This window comes from Sceloporus undulatus, chromosome 6 (genome assembly GCF_019175285.1).
Source record: "Sceloporus undulatus isolate JIND9_A2432 ecotype Alabama chromosome 6, SceUnd_v1.1, whole genome shotgun sequence".
Classification (NCBI taxonomy): Eukaryota; Metazoa; Chordata; class Lepidosauria; order Squamata; family Phrynosomatidae; genus Sceloporus; species Sceloporus undulatus.
Window position 1 is genome coordinate 1,734,259 of NC_056527.1, and position 18,039 is coordinate 1,752,297.

The window sequence follows — 18,039 nt, forward strand, 5'->3', positions numbered from 1 at the left end:
CAGCTGACACAGCAGGCCAAGGAGAGAAAGATCCCTTTCCAGGAAGGCTTGGGACTGGGGGCTTCGTTTCAGGAATATTTTAGACTGAGGACAGGGAAGGGCTGATGATTGGACAGGCTTTCTTCCCATCTCTAATGGCTGAAACCCACCACCGATCACTAAGCAGCTCCGTTTAGGAGCGTTGACATATCTAGAGATTCAAAAGCCCTTCTTGGAGCAGACTCAAGAGTGCTTTTGCATTTGCTGCCCGCTTGGTTTACACACGTCCAAAGTCCGTTAGAAAAGGGTTAGAATTTTAATACATGAAGCCCAGTATATGGGACCTGGGAGCCCAGTTGAGGATTCTTATCCCAAAGGTAGTATTTTAAGCACACTAAAAGAAGACGTGGTTTCTGCTTAGGGATGCTCACCATCTCTCGCCTACATTTTTGGCCTTAACATGAAGTAGCACAATCCCTCCTGCCTCATGCAATGGACACAAGGGAGGCAGAGACTTTTGCTAACTCACAGCCACACTGTCCATTTCAAGTCCAAGAGCCAATATAATTTTCCCACAAAGCAATACAGCCCTTCATATTCCCAGTGCCTCTCAAAATGGCTGGCTCTCCTCCTAGCCAGGTACGGCTGAGTTTTCTTCCCTAGAGATTAGCTGAAGCCTTCCAATCTCTCTCCACTCTTATTTCCCAAGTATATTCTAGCTTGCAACCACTTCTCCTTCAGTTCTAGCTTCTTCAGAAACACCTCTGCCTTTGCTGCCTATGATGCTTGGCACTGCCTGCCAGGTGAGTTATTTGGCACTAATGCTCCCTCCTGTGCCAAGCCCTCCTCAAAGCCTGCCTTTGTTGCAACAGCTATGACCAGATGCTTTAGACATCAGGCCCTCCCGAAACAAAGCTAGCACCTGTAACTGAACATAAGAATTTGGAACTCTTTATTTTCAGCTACAACTCCCAGAACCCTACAGCCAACATGGCCAGTGGTCAAGCTGGCTGGGAAACTTTAGAAGTTGTAGTCCAAAACAAGAACAATCTTGAGATCTGCTGTATGCATATACTTCCCCTGTCATTCTGGGCTCCATCTTTCTGCATAGTTACCTACAAATGGCTGTAATAAAATCTTACAAACTGGGTAAATGTGACTCTTATCTTCTCTTCAGCTCCTCTTGAGGTTTACAAGTTCTGAACAGGCAGGTCTGGTGATAGAGACCCCTTATTCAGAGCCTTGAATGAAATACAAGTGGAGGGAATCACCACCTAGTTCACCAACACCTCCGGCAAAGAAAATTCAAGGAAGCTGAGCTAGAACATTTCTTCTCTGGCAAATGAATTTTCTGAATCAGTGGATATTAATTTTTACTATAAAAAATCAAGACAGGCTTTCATATTTCCAACCCCACACCTACATTCTGAAGTTGTTGTTGTTATTGTTGCTGCCTTCAAGTTGTTTCTGACTTATGGCAACCGTAAAGGGAATGTACTATGCAGCGTTTTTTGGGCAGAAATTGTTTAGAGTGGTTTTGCTTTTGCCTTCCTCTGAGACTGAGAGCAGGTGACTTGCCCAAGGTGGGTTTCCATGGCTGAGCAAGGATTCAAATCCTTGGTCTCCAGGACTGTAATCTAACACTCAAACCACTATACTCCACTGGCTCTGAGGTGGCCTATTCCTCAAAAAAGGTTGCCTTCCTTGAATGCTTTCCTTGAATGCTCAAAGTACTTCCAGGGGAAGTGATTTGCAGAAACAGCCACAGGGGGAAAAAAAAACTATGGCAATTTTAGCTAGGGAAGTGGGAGATGGCAATGGGCTAAGTATGGTCAAATGAAGAATGGAAAGATAAAATTATTCAAATGACAGATATATATATATATATATATATATATATATATATATATATATATTTCCTAGGAGTTGTAAAGCTCTGACATGGAGATTACTGGAGGAATGAGAACCTTTGCAGGACTTTTTTCAGCATGAAAAAATCCACATGGGCTCTATCATGCCCAAAACAGCACTTTTTGTACAGAAAGCATGTTTCCTGTGCAGAAAACATGTTTTTCTGCACAGAACAGAACATTTCTGAACAGAGAACACCTATGTGTGGGTTTTTTAGAACAAAAATTAAGCCTGAACTATGAATAATTCTCAAAGATGGTACAGTTTTCATGGAGTTTCTCACAGCAGGGAGAAACATGGCAAAATTATTACTTACAAGATCAAAATGCATAGAGACCTAAATCACTAGCAAAACCCATTTCCAAGGCTGCGCCATCCTTCCCACTGTATGGAGTTGCACAGTCTCATAAAGGAGGCCTTGGAACCTCCCAGCGAAGTCCAACCGTCCTCCTTACCTTTGGTTTAGCGTCTTTAGGAGTTAAGGTGGAGGGCCGTGCCGAGCCGGTCGTCGGGCGTTTAGGGGTGGTGGTAGTGGCCGCAGCCGGACCAGCAGTGGGACTGGTGGCTTTTTTGCTTTGGCCTGGTGTGGCAGAAGCCGGCCGCTTGGTGGCGGTGGGGGCAGTGCCAGCAGTGGTGCTCACAGGCTTGGCTTTTGCTGCAGCAGGCTTTGCTGCTGGAGTGGAGGCTGGAGTCTTTATGTCACAACGGACACATACCACACATGCAAGCAAAAGAAAAGGACACACACAGACGTGTAACAAAAAGAAAAGAAGCGCATTGTAAACAAAATATTTAGCAGCAAAAAAATGAGTGCAAAATAACAAGTCAATTCCAAATGAAAATAAAGATGTTAGAGTTCAGTTCTCTGAGTGTAACAAAAGAAATGGCTATGGTTGCAGGATGAAGGGAGGCCAAATCAGAAGAGAAGTCAAAAGCTTTCATGGCCAGCATCCATAGTTTTTAGTGTGTTATTTTGGTCTATGTGACCGTGTTTAGACGGTTTAGGGCCCAATCTGATCTGAATGTTGCCTGGAAATTGTCAGCCTTCCTTACAAACTTTGTCTAGTCAGCCTCTGTGCAACAATCTGGATAGTTGTTGTTGGCTTGAGCCAATGATTAAACCTTCATTGGTCAGGCACTCCCTTGTGTTTTCTCCTGTTATCTCCACATTCCTCTCTTAGCAATTTGTGAAACATTTGAAGACTTCTATGGCAACTGGGCATGGGGGAGGGAAGAGAGAAGAACTTTTATCCATTTTGTCCCAAGGAAAAGGGCAGGGCACCATCCGTTGAATTTCTCTTATTCCTCTAATTTCTTGCCCTGTATCCACTAAATTATTTAAGCTTAGAGGTAGTTTGGGCAAGATAACTGAGGGAAAACAGAGTACACTTAGTTGTGCACCAGGGTCATAGAATCACAGTGTTGGAAGGAATTCCAAGGGCTATCCAGTCCAACCCCCCTTCCATGCAGAAATACGCAACTGCTACTACAGTAAACCATCATTCAGAGATGGCCATCCAACCCTGTTGAAAGATCTCCAAAGGAGAGTGCACCACCTTCTAAGACAATCTGTTTCACCGTCTAAGAGCTCCTACAGTCAAGAGGTTCCTCCTATTGTTTAGGTGGAATTTTCCTTTCTGGTAATTTGTACGTATGCTTTCAGGTCCTACCCTCTGGAGCAGCAGAAAACAAGCTCCCTCTCCCTTCTAGATGACATGCCTTCAGTTATTTAAAGATGGCTATCATGCCATCTCTCCATGTTCTCTTCGCCAATCCAAACATATGCAGCTCCTAAGCCATTCTAGATAGGACCTGGCAGTTTCCAGACCATTGGCCACCTTGGTTGCCCTTCTGGGACACTTTCCAGCTTGTCAACATCCTTTTTGAGTCCTAGATAAGCAGCCAGGCGCAGGCCTAGCATGCAGAAGGGCCTGGGTTTGAGGGAATCTCTGTGAGAAGCATCAGGTAGCCAGGGATGGGAAAGGCCTCTCTTTGCTGAAGAGGTTTCCCCAGTCAGAGTAGACAAATACCAGGCGACATGCTCTTGGCATGAGAATAAGTGCCAGGAAAGAGAATGCTGCTTTATAGCCAGCCCCTTGCTCCACCTGGCCTGGCACGGTCTGCTTTGACTGGCAGACATGGCTCTCTAAGGCCCCAAGCAGGAGGAGTTTTTTGCAGACCTATCTGGAGATGCCAGGATTTGAACCTGGGATCTTTTGTGTACAGGGCTCATATCCTCAGCCACTGAGGGAAATAGAGCATACTTCTTTTCACCTGAACATTTCTGTCTGAAATACCAGAATTTTAGAGGAAGAAGGGAGAGAAAGAAAAGCAGAAGTGGTTTTTCTTTGCGAATGGCTGTTGGTATGTTGGACGCCACTTGTTTGGGTTTTTTGCAAAGTGAAGAGAGTCATTTTAGCTCTCCTGACTCTGCCTCACCTTGTCCCCAATCCCAGCGCCCTTTCAAGACCCTCAATGTCAACTAAAGCCTAAAATCCCAGAAAGGATGTAGCAGATCATCTTTGTAGAGGGCAAAATTAAAAAAGAATGGTGCCAAACCAAATAAGAACAGCTTTACTTTTGCAGAATTCTTTCTGAATCACCCTGTATTTTAACATTTTACAATGTTCAGAGGAGGGCTTTCTCTCAGACTCACCATCCTCACAGTCATATTTGAGGAAGACACAGGAGAGGGCCTTCTTGGTGGAATTCTCTTCCACAAGAAACTGGGCTGAGTCCTCTCTGCTCTCTGTTCCTGGCAGGCAAAGACTTTGCCATTAAGACAGGCCTTTGGTTGTTAACTGCTTGTTGCAAAAGTATCTTTCTATGCTGTATTTTTATCTTCACTACTATGCTTCAAATGCTTTTTGGAACCATTTTAAATCTGTGTTCTTAACAGGGATGCTTATTTGTCTTTTGCTTTTATACTATAAATTCTTTCAAGTGTATTTTGTTTTAATCTAAGTTGTAACTTGCCTTGGATCCCCCATGGGGAGAAAGACAGGATATAGGCTGCATCCACACTGCAGACATAAGCAATACATGTTTAATTGCTCTGGTTCAATGCTATGGAATTCTGGGAATTCTAGTTTGTTGTGGCAGAGAAGGCTAAATATCTCACCAAACTATCACAGCATTCCATAGCACTGAGACATGGCAGTTAAAGCGATGTCTATTTCTGCAGTGCAGATGCAGCTGTGAGTTAAATACAATACAATAAAATAAACAAGGTGTCAGTCTATAGAGGAGACAATTCTGAGGATTCCTCCAGCCAAATGAACCAGTATTACAAACAGATGCCGAACAATACTGTATATGTCAAGAAACTCCCACATATTGTCATCGTTCTCTCACAGGCCAGCATGAAACAGGGTTTAGTGTGAAGCAGTGGCCGTGAGCTTTCTGGAACTAAGCCTGGTACCTGAGGTGTTCCTCTTTGTGTCCATCAGCTCAGAGAACAGAACGTATTGTTGGCTTATGAGGAGAAGGAAGCAGTCAGGTGCAGGCAATGAGACCCAAAACCTGCCCACAGCTGGAAGGGCAGAGGGGGGACCCTCACCTTGGCTTTCTTGTCTGGGCTTGGCGGAAGCTCCTTGCTGGGCGGAGCAGCAATGTCGTTTGCTGTGGAAACCTCGGTGGCCGGCTTCACCTCTTCTGGTTTTGCTGCCCAAAGCAAAAATGAAGGAAAGAGTCTTAGATTTCAAGCATTACAACAAGTCTTTTGCAGAGGACGCATGACAACAAGAGGAGGACAGACAGAAGGCAGGTGGAGCTCAAAGAGCACGATGACAGCAACAGGGAGCAGAGCCCATTTCACAAGGCAAAGTCTTCCCATCACAGCGGGAGAAAACTTCTACCTGTTAGTTGCAAACACACTTCTGCTCATTTCAAGTGGTGCACCCAGAATGTACACCGCCATCCCTGTCTCCCCCACTTTCAGCCCCTGATGTGCAAATATCAGCCTGTCTTGGTCCCAAGCGAGAAGTTCTGTTCCTACTTTCCATATAAGTAGCAGAGCAAGGGAGAGCTTGGGTGATGTAGTGGTTGGACTAGGACTCCAGGAGACGAGGGTTTGAATTCTCACTTGGCCATGGAAAATCACTGGGTGACCTTCGACAACGCTCTCTCAGCTGCAGACAAAGGCAAAGGTAAGCTGTTCTGAACAAATCTTTTGGGGAACCTGCATAATGTGCTAGCTTGACTTTGGAACTAGAACTCTGACTGGCCATCTTGCCATGTGAACCCACTTGGGGACCTTGGGCATGTCCCACTCCTCCAAAGAAATCTTGCCAAGAAAACCCTAGGAGAGGGTCACCATAAGTTTGTGTTGACTTCAAGGTGCTTAATGTGGGGGCCAGCATGGTGTGGTGGCTTGAATGCCACACTAAGATCCTGGGAGACAGGATTCAAGTCCCTACTCAGTGGCTGACCCTGGGCAAGTCCTACTCTCTCAGTGTCACAGGAAGGGAATGATAAATGTCCTCTGAATAAATTTTGCCAAGAAAACACTAGGAGAGAGGGAAGGCAGACAAGAATGAGCAGAACATGAAAAGTGTTAAGTGACAACACAATGTGCAATAAGTTGCGTGTAGATCTGCCACGAAGCCATAGCCATGGCAAGGCGAGTAGCCATTTCTGGCAACTGGTATTTCAAAGTCCACTGGACTCAGGAGACTCCATTCTCTGCAAGTCCCGCTGAACAGGCAATAAGTCAGAAAGTATTGCCAAATGCCAAACACATTAAGGGCCCTTTGGGAGCTGTGCACCAATTTTGAACACACTGAAACCCTTAAAGCCTTATTCATTTCTGAGTACTGATTTCAGAATATACTGGAAACATGTCTCAAGATGCTCATTAAATGGTTGTTTTATCAGTAAAAATGCCCAGTCCTTTCCATAGAAAAGGGAGGCTCTTTTTTAACTAATCAAACAGCCATTCTCTGAGCATCTTGAGATGTCTCTCCACTTTCCTCTGCAGATTCTGCTTCTTTTAAGTTCTAACCTCATAGAATCTTAGAGCTTGTACAGACAGGCCAAAATAAAGCTGCTTCGGGTCACTTTGGAGATATGCTATTTAAATGATGCATGCGTCCTAAGAGGCTGGAAGCCGCCACTGACCTTGTCCGCAGCCAAAGCATGCTGCTAAGTGGAACCCATATTGGGAAAAGGGCAGGACAAATTAAACCCATAAAAAATAAAATAGCTATTCTGGCTCACTTGGAAAGCACCTGTCTGCTTCTTCATGTACAGCAGAAATTTAAGAAATGCAAGAGTCATCCTGTCCAACCCCATTCTGGCATGCAAGAACCCTCAGCTAAAGCCTCTTGAGTGATGCCAATCCAACGTCCACTGAAAAACCTCCAACCTCCAGTCAGTCCATTCCACAACCTCTTAGTCGAGAAGGTCTTCCTCATGTTTAGGTAGAATCTCTTTTCCTGTCATTTGAATCCATTGGTTCATGTTCTAGTCTCTGGAGCAACATAAAACAAGCCAGCTCCATCCTCTACAACATGACAGGTGTCAGGGACTTATGGGAAACTGGGCGAAAGGGTCTCCTCTTCAGCAGTCCACAATCTTGGGTATGCAAAGGGCTCATTAAGTCAGAAGAAAGAAATACAACAATAAGCAAGTGAATCTTCATCTAGTGCAAATATCTCCAAGGCTGCCATGGAAACCTCAGGAACAGCACCAGGATGGCTCCTTTTGAAGGAAGGGGCCCTTTCATGGCCTCCTCCTAACACTGTGGTGTAGCCTGGACTCAGGTAAGTCCAGCCTGGTTGCGGTGCAGAGGAAGGGCTATGGAAGAGCTTGGGAAAAGTTATCTTTTGGGACTAACACTTCCAGACACCCCAAGTCAGCAAAAAGGATGTTGACAAGAGTGTGTCCAGAGGAGGATGACCAAAATGGTGAAAGGTCTGGAAACCACCAAGCCTTATGATGAGCGTCTTAAGGAGCTGAAGATGTTTAGCCTGGGGAAGAGAAGGTTAATAAGTTAAGAGCCATGTTTAATATTTGAAAAGATGTCATATTGAGGATGGAGCAAGCTTGTTTTCTGCTGCTCCAGAGAATAGGAAACAGAGCAATGGATTCAAACTACAGGAAAAGAGATTCCAGCTCAACATTAGGAAGAACTTCCCGACAATTAAGAGCTGTTTGACAGTGGAATTGATTGCCTTCAGAAGTGGTGGAGTCTCCTTAGATGTTTTTAAACAAAGGTTAGTTGGCCATCTTTTTTTTTGGGGGGGGGGGGGGGGGGGGAGGTAATCTGATGGTGTCTTCCTGCATGTCAGAATGGGGTTGAACTGGACAGCCCTTGGGATCTCTTCCAACTCTAGGACTCTATGATGCTATGAAAAAGGAGGCACACCATCAGCAGACGAAAAGTTGGGAGGAATAAAGCAATGGTGCGTTTGGGAGGGGGAGCAGAACAGCCTCAGCACAGCCCTCAAAATCAAAATGAGTTATTCATGTTTCAGAACTCTCTTTGGCCTCTGGCAGAAGGACGACACAGTTTGGTCTGTCACAAGGGTGGATTTCACACCCCGGAAAAAGAAACTACTCCGAGGCCTAGCTGCCCTAGGCCCCTGGCCAGATTAAATTAACAGCCAGTTCAGCCAGGCTTCGAGGGCTGTCTCTTCCCTCCCTGCCGCCAGCAATGGTCTGTCTCCTATTCAAGTTCAAGGGCGGATGGAGGGACGTGCCGACACAAACCCTCTTCCAGCACACAGAGACCACCTTTGCTGCAGTATCAATCGATGGACATTCCAGCCAGCTCAGCAGCTTCAATGGCACAGCCTGGCAATTGCATGTGAGGCCCAGCATTTATTCTAGTACAGACAAGAGTCTCCTTTGACTGCTATGCAGAAGGCAGCGGGGTTATAGCTACAGGGAGGGGGAGAAGAGTGTTCCCCTCCAAACAATTATTCTGCCCCCTCAAATGAAGCATTTTTTCTTCAGTCCCCAATTAGTACCATTACAATAACATAAAATTTTAGTTGAATATACAGAGATACAGTACGTAAAGGGATCTTGCAGCCCTTTTGGTACCGTGTGAAAGAAGTTGTAGCATAACTTTCCTAGGCTTAGGTCTACTTCCTCCAATGTGTGGAGTGAAGTGTCTATTCTGATAGCCCACCCTGTCCAACATCCACTGCCAAGGTGTGACGGATTCTGCGGTGCAGATGCTCCAATCTGTGAATGCACAGATGCCTGAAGTGACCGGGACGTTGCTATGGCAGATGACAGAGCAGCAGCACAGTCCCCACCCCAACAAGAGCCATTGTGTCATTTAAGGAGGCCACATTATTCCAGTGCAACCTCAGCATGAACCACACTGGGAGGCAGAGCCAGTTCCAGATTAATTATCGATTATCGTTCCTACCAATCCTATTCTCATTTAGGATGGGGTGGGGGAAAGTTCTTCCAAAGGGGGGGAGCCCCCAACAGAGGAAGCCTGTGGTGCCGTCTCCCCTCAGTGCCGCTGGCTGGTACCCCCAGGGGGGCAAAGGGAGAGAGTCCAGATGCCCCTTCATTCAATTAGCCCCACTTTGCCCACCAGCACACATGGCTCTCCTTCTCCAGCACTTCATTACAAGGCCCTCCTCTTGCAGAGCACTTACCCGTGAACATTTGCCTTCCCCGCTTTCAGGGAATACGGGGTGCAAGGGGAGGAAGGAATGTGCTGCCAAACCTTCCCTGGATTTCTTCATTAATTACTTCTTAAAGACCGACAGAGGAGGCTTTTGCAGGCTGCAGTCCTGCTCTCCAATAGGTGCTTCAAGGACATCTTTTAAAAAATGGGCAACACGCACACACACATGCCAATGTCCCCCTCCTTCCCCACTCAATCCTGCGATTATCTCAACTGATCTGTTCAGCTGACCCAGGAGAGCCGGGGCTAGATAAACCTGAGACCAGTTAGATTCATAATTCTATTAATGTTCCTGATCTGCCTCCCTGTCCAAGCGAACCAACGCTTGCCAGAGAGGCAGCCGCCTCTGATACTTGTGAAATGCTGTGAGAGGGATTTGTTGTGAGTACAGGGATGGGGAACTGCCTTACTTTTCACAATCATGCACATCCCTTCCCTGAAGAAGAAGAGCCCTCCCTCCAGTCCATCTGCCTTGGTCCAGGCCTCAGAGGGAGAGAAGAATGCTGGACCTGATCCCCTTCTTCCCCCTCACCATTCCCTTCTCCTTTTGTGTCTTTTTAGATTGTAAGCCTGAGTGAGGGCAGAGAACCGTCTATTATCCCCTCTGTTGTAAGCCGCCTGGATACCCAGTGATTGGGCGGAATATAAATAAATCCTATTATTATTATTTTAGTCTATGTGAAACCTAACACAAAACATCCAGAAAGATAGACCATACTGGGATCAAACTGGGAGAGCCTCCAGAGAATTCATACAGTTGGCCCACTATATCTTCAGGTCCTTTATCCACAAATTCAACCATCCACAGCTTGAAAATATTCAAAACATATAAAAATTCCAATAAGCAAACCTTGATTTTTGCCATTTTATACAAGGAACACCTTTTTACTATACTATACTGTATTTAATGGGACTTGACTATCCATATATCTTGGTATCCACAGGAGTCCTGGAACCAAACCCCAGCGGATACCAAGGGCCCACTGCACTAACTTTATCCTTATCCTGGCCTTATCCTAGGGGTTTCTTAACAAGATGAATTCAGAGATTTGCCATTGCTTTCCTCTTAGGCTGAGAGAGTATGTCTTGCCCAAGGTCCCTTGGGTGATTTCCATGGCTAAGCAGGATTTGAACCTTTCCCTCCCAGAGTCCTAGGGTGCATTTCGACACTGGAGAAATGGTGAAGCTTGACATCATTTTAAGTGCTATAGCGCTATCCTACAGAATCCTGGGATTTGTGGTATTACAAGGTCTTTAGCCAAAGACTGTTGGTGCCTCACCAAACTACAAATCCCAGGATTCTGTAGGATGGAGCCATGCCAGTTACACTGGTGTCAAACTACATTATTTCTACAGTGTAGATGCACCCCTAGTCTGGCACTCATCCCACCACACCATGCTGGCTCTCATTTCAAGGAAAAACCCCACTGCAAGTGATAACAACAGGCACAGTGTCAGTAAAAATTTCCACTTTTCTCTGGCACCAGCCTGATCAGTTTAAATGCTTTTGCCGACATCAGGAATGTAGAGTCTGGGAGCCAATGTTTTGCCCAGGGTCCCTCTGTGGACCACACTATCTGCCAAAATTGTCGAAAAGTAAACATGGAAAGCCAGAAATGTCCAGAAATCCACTTCTGCTGTATAAGAAATCGCATTCATTGCATCCCAGTAATAGCAACTGGACCAGGGAGGCTCCACACAAAAAACAGCCCCTTCTAGGGTCCAAGCCTTCTGACCACATAACCTGAGCGGTCCAGATATACTCCGATACAATCTGACTACCCTCAGCATTTTTCACCTTTACCTCACGCAATGCTGGTAAGGATGAGACCGTGACTGAACTAGTACTTCTCTGACGAACAAAAGGAGATTCCAACTCAACAAGACTTGAGAGGGGGAGTTTGCCATTCCTTCTTCCTCAGTTGTCTTGCTGCCTGACGTCTGAGGAAGGTTTCAGACATGATCTCAGCAAGGCAATGAGTTTTTAATTCAACGTCTATAAGTAGTACACAAGCCATTGGTTTCCCCACGCAAATGGCTGCCTTCCTTGCCACTCAAGATGTTTCTGCTATGAAGACCTACAACAGGAGAGGAATTCTGTGCAGTCTGAGCCCTCACCCTTTCAGCACTTTGGAACACTAGTGAGTTATGCACGCAACAGTTTGTTTTATGCTACTCTAGACTCTAGGACCCAGAGCAACGGATGCAAATTACAGGAAAAGAGATTCCACCCAAACCTTAGGAAGACCTTCCAGACAGGAAGAGCTGTTTGACAGTGGAAGACTCTGCCTCGGAGTGCGGTGAAGTCTCCTTCCTTGAAGATTTTTAACTTCCAGCAGTGACCCATCTGCAAAGAGCCCTGCAAAGGAGCAGCTTAGCTGGGCTTAAACCAGTCCCTCCTACTCACTCCATCCACCCTCCAGCTGCCCACAAGAAGCAACACAGGACTCTCTGCCCATTCCCCTAGCAAAAGCTTTTGCCTCACCCCTTTGTGCCCCTCTCAAAACTGATACAAAGCTACTCTCCCAAAGGACTCATTCTCAAGCGCGGATCCTCCACCTGCTGCAAAATATGCTGCTCCAGTTCCCTAAGCTGAACCACACCATCCTTCATTGAAATAGCTCCATAATTCTCATAATGGATTTTCTGCTGATGACGTTAATCCTTCAGAGCAAGGGATTAAGCTGGGCAGGAATGGCCATCTTTACTCTCTTTCAAACAGATTCAGGATAGTCAAAAAAGGAGGGGGAGGGTGGCTATTCAGAGAGGAAAGGGAAAGAGGCATCGGGAAAAGTGGTTTGCTTGACCCAAAAGAGTGAACTGCGGCTATGGCTGGGTTGGGGGCTAAAGGCACCACAACTCAGATGCCACTTAAACACAAACATCCTTCAGGGGCACAGTACCACACAGTTTACACCTAAAGCTGTAATCTTGGCTCTGAATACACAGCGACACACACAAAAACTGTGCCCCTTTTTTGTCTGTCTTGATCTAAATACAGAAAATCTAAGAACCTGATCAAGTAGGAATGTCAGATTAAGAATGATGTGTACGGATGTGAGAGTGTGACAGTGAAAAAAGCAGATAAGAAGAAAATAAACTTATCTGAGAGGTGATGCTGGAGAAGAACACTGAAGTGGATGGCCAAAAAACCCCAAACAAATGGGTCCTTGAACAGATCCAGCCTGAACTCCAAGATGACAAAACTGAGGCTGTTGAACTTTGGCCACATCGTGAGGAGGTATGACCCCCTAAAAAGGCAATAATGCTAGGAAAGGTGTAGGGAAGTAGAAATAGAGGAAGGCTGCAGACTACATGGATTGACCCTATTAAGGAGGCCATGGGTTATAATTTGCAGAACCTGAGCAGAGCAGTGGAGGTCGGGGGCTTGGAGATGTCTCATCCACAGGGCCACCATGAGCTGAGGTTGACTCAAGGGCAGTTATCAACACACAACAGTCTATAAATCTATAAATCTTGCTTGAGAAACCCACTGGGTGACCCGGGCAAGTCCCACTCTCTCAGCCTCAGAGCAGAGGAATGGCAAACCTCCTCCGAGTAAATCTTGCAAAAAAACCATAGGATATAGTCACCCTAAGTTGAAGCCACGTAACAGCAGCAACATCACACCAAGGATTTGTGTCCTCCTACAGTGTGGGTATTTCAGCTGCCTCTTGCTTTGATTGGAATTTAAAAACCAATGTCAAGGTTGAGAAGACATCTGGATTGTTGTTCTTGGAGTTCACAAAAGCTTGTTCCAAATAAAAACGGTTCGTTCTTTCAGAGCCACACATGTTCTTGTTCCACGAACTGGAGCCTGGTACCAACAACACAGATGTAACGACACACACTTAATTTATGATGGTCTTTGGAACTCAGGGATTTGTGTTAAGTGCCAGAAATGAACAGGGTTCACAGTCTCACCACATTAAAAAATAATAATCCACTTGTAGTTACCACTTTGACACTTTACTTATCTTCAGTAATATTAATTTAGAGTAGTGGTCCCCAAACTGTGCTCTTTAAGGGATTTTGGACTTCAGCTCCCAGAATCCCAGACTACTGACCAACATGACTGAGGCTTCTGGGAGCTGAAGTCCAAAATCTTTTCAAGGGCACCTTGGAGACCACTGATTTAGAGGAAGCCATCACTTTTTCCTGCTCCCCTTGGGTGGTTTTGTTTGTCCCTGCTAGGAAATGACACAAAAACAATATTTAAGAGGGGCATAAATACCAGGCACTGGATTTCTTGCCCATCTGAGCTTGGAAGTGAAGCAGGGTCAGCCCTGGTTAGTCCTTGGATGGGAGACCACTGTAGGCTGAATTTCAGAGGAAGGCAAAACCACCACTGAGGATTCCTTGCCTAAGAAAACCCTATCAAATTAATGAGGTTGCCATAAGAGAGGCGACTTGAAGGCATGTACACATCCCTTAGAAGATTAGAGATTTGACTAAGCACCTCTTCCTTTCCCTTCCCTTTTACCTGCTTCTCTCTCGTCAAAGGGCCTTCTGAGAATAAGCTTTCTGCAAGCCAAGAAAGCTCAGTCAAGCAACCTCAAGAATCAGCCAACTACTTTCCCATGAGGGCTTTGTTGGATCCAGCCAACCAGAGCAGCACAAAAGAGCCATCTTGTGACTGCAGCACAAAGTGGAGAATCTTGCATTTCAGGGGTGGGAATTCAGCACTGTGAATACCATAATGGCTTAATTTTCCAATGCTCCTCTTGAATAACAAGGGCTGTGTGAATAGCGCTAGAGAGTTCAGAGAGGTTTGCAAACATGATCTCTGATGGAAAGGGTTCAAAAACAATTCCTAACAACTTATCTTTTGTCGAGCTGTCCCTGAATTTACGCCTTGTAATTCTACATGTAGCTGAGTTTGGCAGTTATACTTTTAGACTACAGACCCTAGAATTCACCACTGAGCATGGCCAGTAACATTTGCCAACTGCCATACTGGTTTAGTTGTTTTAAATAGGGATCATATAAATTTTCAGAGGTGAGCAGATCAACGGTAAGTTGACCTAACAGCTATACAGAACCTGTTCATCTGGGGCAGCATCTCCCCATACGACTGCTGATGGGGATGAATAAAAGAGACTTTATCTTTCTCACACCTTGGGGTGTGACAGGCCTTACACAATTCTTACACAAAATCATTGTTTTCAAGTTTTTTGTGGGTTTTTCGGGCTATGTGGCCATGATCTAGCAGAGTTTCTTTCTGACATTTCGCCAGCATCTGTCAGAAAGAAACTCTGCTAGAACATGGCCACATTGCCCAAAAAAACCCACAAAAAACTCTGGATGCTGGCCATGAAAGCCTTCGACTTTACATTGTTTTCAAGTTTTGAAAAGCATGGTTTGAGAGAAAAACAACATCAACGGCTAAGGACAAGGGCATTTTGTCATACCTATTGTCACATCACACTGCTAGGACTGTGCAAAGTATACCTGTGGAGAGCCAGTGCGGTGGAGGGCGTGCGTGAATACTGGATGAGGACTTTGGGAGAGGAGGGTTCGAATCCCTGCTCAGCCCTAGAAACCTACTGGGTGATCTTGGGCACATCACACACTTTCTTTCTTAGAAAAAACAGGGGCAAAACACTTTGGAATAATAAATCTTGGCAAGAAAACTTTAGGAGAAGATTGTCATAAGTCACAGTCGAAGACACACAGGAAAACAAATTATTTGCTGGAGACAGCATGGTATAGTGGTTTGAGTGTTGGACTAGGATACCTGAGTTTGAATCTTCACTCAGCCATGAAAACTGACCGGGTGACCTTAAGGAAGCTATATTCTCCAAGCTTAAGAGGAAGGCAATGACAAACCACTGAATAACAAAACCTGCCAAGAAAGTCGTAGAAGAGGGTCACCACAAGTCAGAGTCAAATTCAAGGAACATACCAAGTGGAACCTGCAGCAAAATGTTGCCTCTTAAATGGTGTACGCACCTCCTGTCCAAGGTTTCCAGCAGCAATTGCCTCCAATTTCCAGCTCCCCCAAACACTTCTAGTTTACACTCAGTCCTTCTCAAAATGGTATCTGGTGATGCAAGATCACTTGTGGCCACCATCTTGAGAAGAACTTTGGAAACACTGTTGGAGAAGTACAGCTCACTTTGTCTTTTGGAAGGAGGGAACATTGTCCCTGGGTCCCTGTGCAGTTGCCCACCCCTAGTTTAGACCAACACCTTGTTTCTAACAGTGGTGTGCCAGGCACTGGGGGGAAGCCTGTTCAGAAGTCTTGAAGTAGATGGCCTCTGAACCTGGAGGCTCAGTTCATCTCCAAGAGCTAAAGTCTGTTAACTGCTTTGACTTCTATGGGGGTGTCTCTAATGCAACCTTTCCGCTCCAGATAACAGAAGGGTGAAGGAGCTTCGAACTCAACCTAGCTGAAGGGCACCAAGTTGCAGATGGATGTTCTTATCTCCTCAAGTAGATTTCCTAGACAGTACTTTGAGCTGAAAAGTAATACTACGATCATTACCACCCAAAACAAGAACGAAATAAGAAAGCCTTTCAGTATGTAAAAACCCACTACACTTCTCCCATGACTTATACTGGGTTGTAAAAAATATAACTGACTCTTTTCTTTTCATCACACCATACATATCCACGCCTCCATCCCACCAACCTCTCCCACCCCACACACTTTGGATTGCATACTACAGTGATTCCCCACCAGCAAACAGCACATTAAAAAGGTTTTCTTGGATGGGAGGAAAGAGGAAAAGAGGAAATCACGACTCAGTTCTTGCTTTTAGGTTAAGACCTGCCTACAGAAACCAAATGTGTACAGCTCCTAATCTGCTCAAAAGCTTAACATTTTCTACGCACAAAGAGGTAATAGAAGGTTATGAACTGCAGCCTGTTTTGGACACCTACACAAAGACATACATGCACACACAAACACACACATAAACACAGCAGGGAGTATAACCCATAGGGAATCTCCCACACCTGAATAAGAAAGTGGATGAAAGAAATTTAGAACACCTTTGAATGGGGCCCGTTTGTTACAGAGGTGTGACAAAATAAAGACTTTTAAACAACCCACCCATTCTGCACAGCAAGTACAAAAAAGGCATTATGCACTCAGAACAGGTCGGCTCTTTGCTCAGGCTCTTTGCTGGGGGAAAGTGATCCTGGGAGGATGGGGACAACTTGCCTGGAAGGACAAGTTGCAAATGGTCAGGAGACGGAGTTCAGAGGAGGACAATCACAGTTCTTGGTGAGAAGATCCATCATTAGCTGGGCTGTACCACTTGGAACACAGGTGAGGGCTCACCCACATACTAGATAGTCCTCCACACAAAACCTCATGGAGATGTAGGGCAGAAGGAGCCCAGCTCCCAGGGACATCCCCTGTTCCTGCATGGAAGGTGCTCCTGCCTGCACTACAAAGTGGTACATCTCAGACAGAAATGGATCCTTTAAGACACAGGTGGGAATTCTACAGTCTTCCAGAGGTTGTTGCAATGCAACTCCCAGGTGCCCCAACCAGCACAGGCAATGGGGAAGGATGCTGGGTGTCACAGTCCAACAACATCTACAGGACCATACATTTCCTGCTAAAGAGACAAATGGGGGGAAAAACAGAGCTGAAAAGAGGAGTGTTCATGCTACAGTCAGTCCCCCGTAATCATGGATTCAAGCATCTACAGGTTGAAAATATTCAAAAAATATACAGATTCCCAAAAACAAACCTTGATTCTGCCATTTTATATAAGGGAGAACATTTTACTATGCTACTGTATTTAATGGGACTTGAGCATCCATAGATTTTGGTATCCATGGTGGGGAGGTTCCTTGAACCGAACCCCGGAAGATACCAAGAGCCCCTGTACTGTATTACTTTTTGTACCATCCTTTCCCCGGGTGCAGCTGCAGTATGTGTGTATGTGAGAGGTCATTTCTTCCCCAATAAGAATCCTGCCTCCTCTCAGCTAAGTTTCCCCCAAATTTCTAGCATTGCAGTAACTTAAAACTCCAGTTGATCATTTAGAAATGTAATTTAGCCACCCAAATAAAAAATTCAGGCTAAGTGATCCAGGGAATGCAAAGAGGCAACAAACAGAAGAGTTCCAGGTGGTAGAAATTTCTAGGTACTAGCAGTTTAGGGACTGAAGGAATAATTCATTTGGGGGAAAATTCATTGGGGGGGAGGGGCAAGAAAAATGCCCTCACTTTGCACCCCCAAAGCTACACTCCTGTGCTCCCCACTTTTCATATTGTTTCCTAGGCAACAACTCTGTTGATGCAAAACTTACAACAAATGTATTTTAAGAACACTGATTATCTGGGAAAGGCCATCCTGGACATACCCAGATTTGTCTGACTGAGTGTGCTAAGGTGTGTCAGGCCTGGTTAGTCCTTGGATGGAAGACCCCCAGGGAATCCAGGTAGAGCTGGATAAGACTGTTGCCCCCAAACTTGGGCAGGTGGTGCCAGGCAAGTGTTGATCACACAGGGCTAGGTGGATGCGTAGTACGGCTCAG

The 18,039-nt window shown here is 45.5% G+C and overlaps 1 protein-coding gene across 24 annotated transcripts in view; it reads right to left on the reverse strand.

The window, feature by feature from the left end:
- LOC121934166 (microtubule-associated protein 4-like) overlaps positions 1-18,039 on the reverse strand; it is a 275,880-nt gene that overhangs the window by 34,629 nt on the left and 223,212 nt on the right. For 23 of the 24 annotated variants that reach the window (XM_042474322.1, XM_042474343.1, XM_042474337.1 and 20 more), the window contains 2 exons: positions 5,450-5,553; positions 2,346-2,582 (listed from right to left, as the gene is read on the reverse strand). In XM_042474322.1, the coding sequence (XP_042330256.1) occupies positions 2,346-2,582; positions 5,450-5,553 (341 nt within the window). The remainder of the gene's footprint in view (positions 1-2,345; positions 2,583-5,449; positions 5,554-18,039) is intronic. The other variant, XM_042474342.1, reaches the window with a different exon arrangement.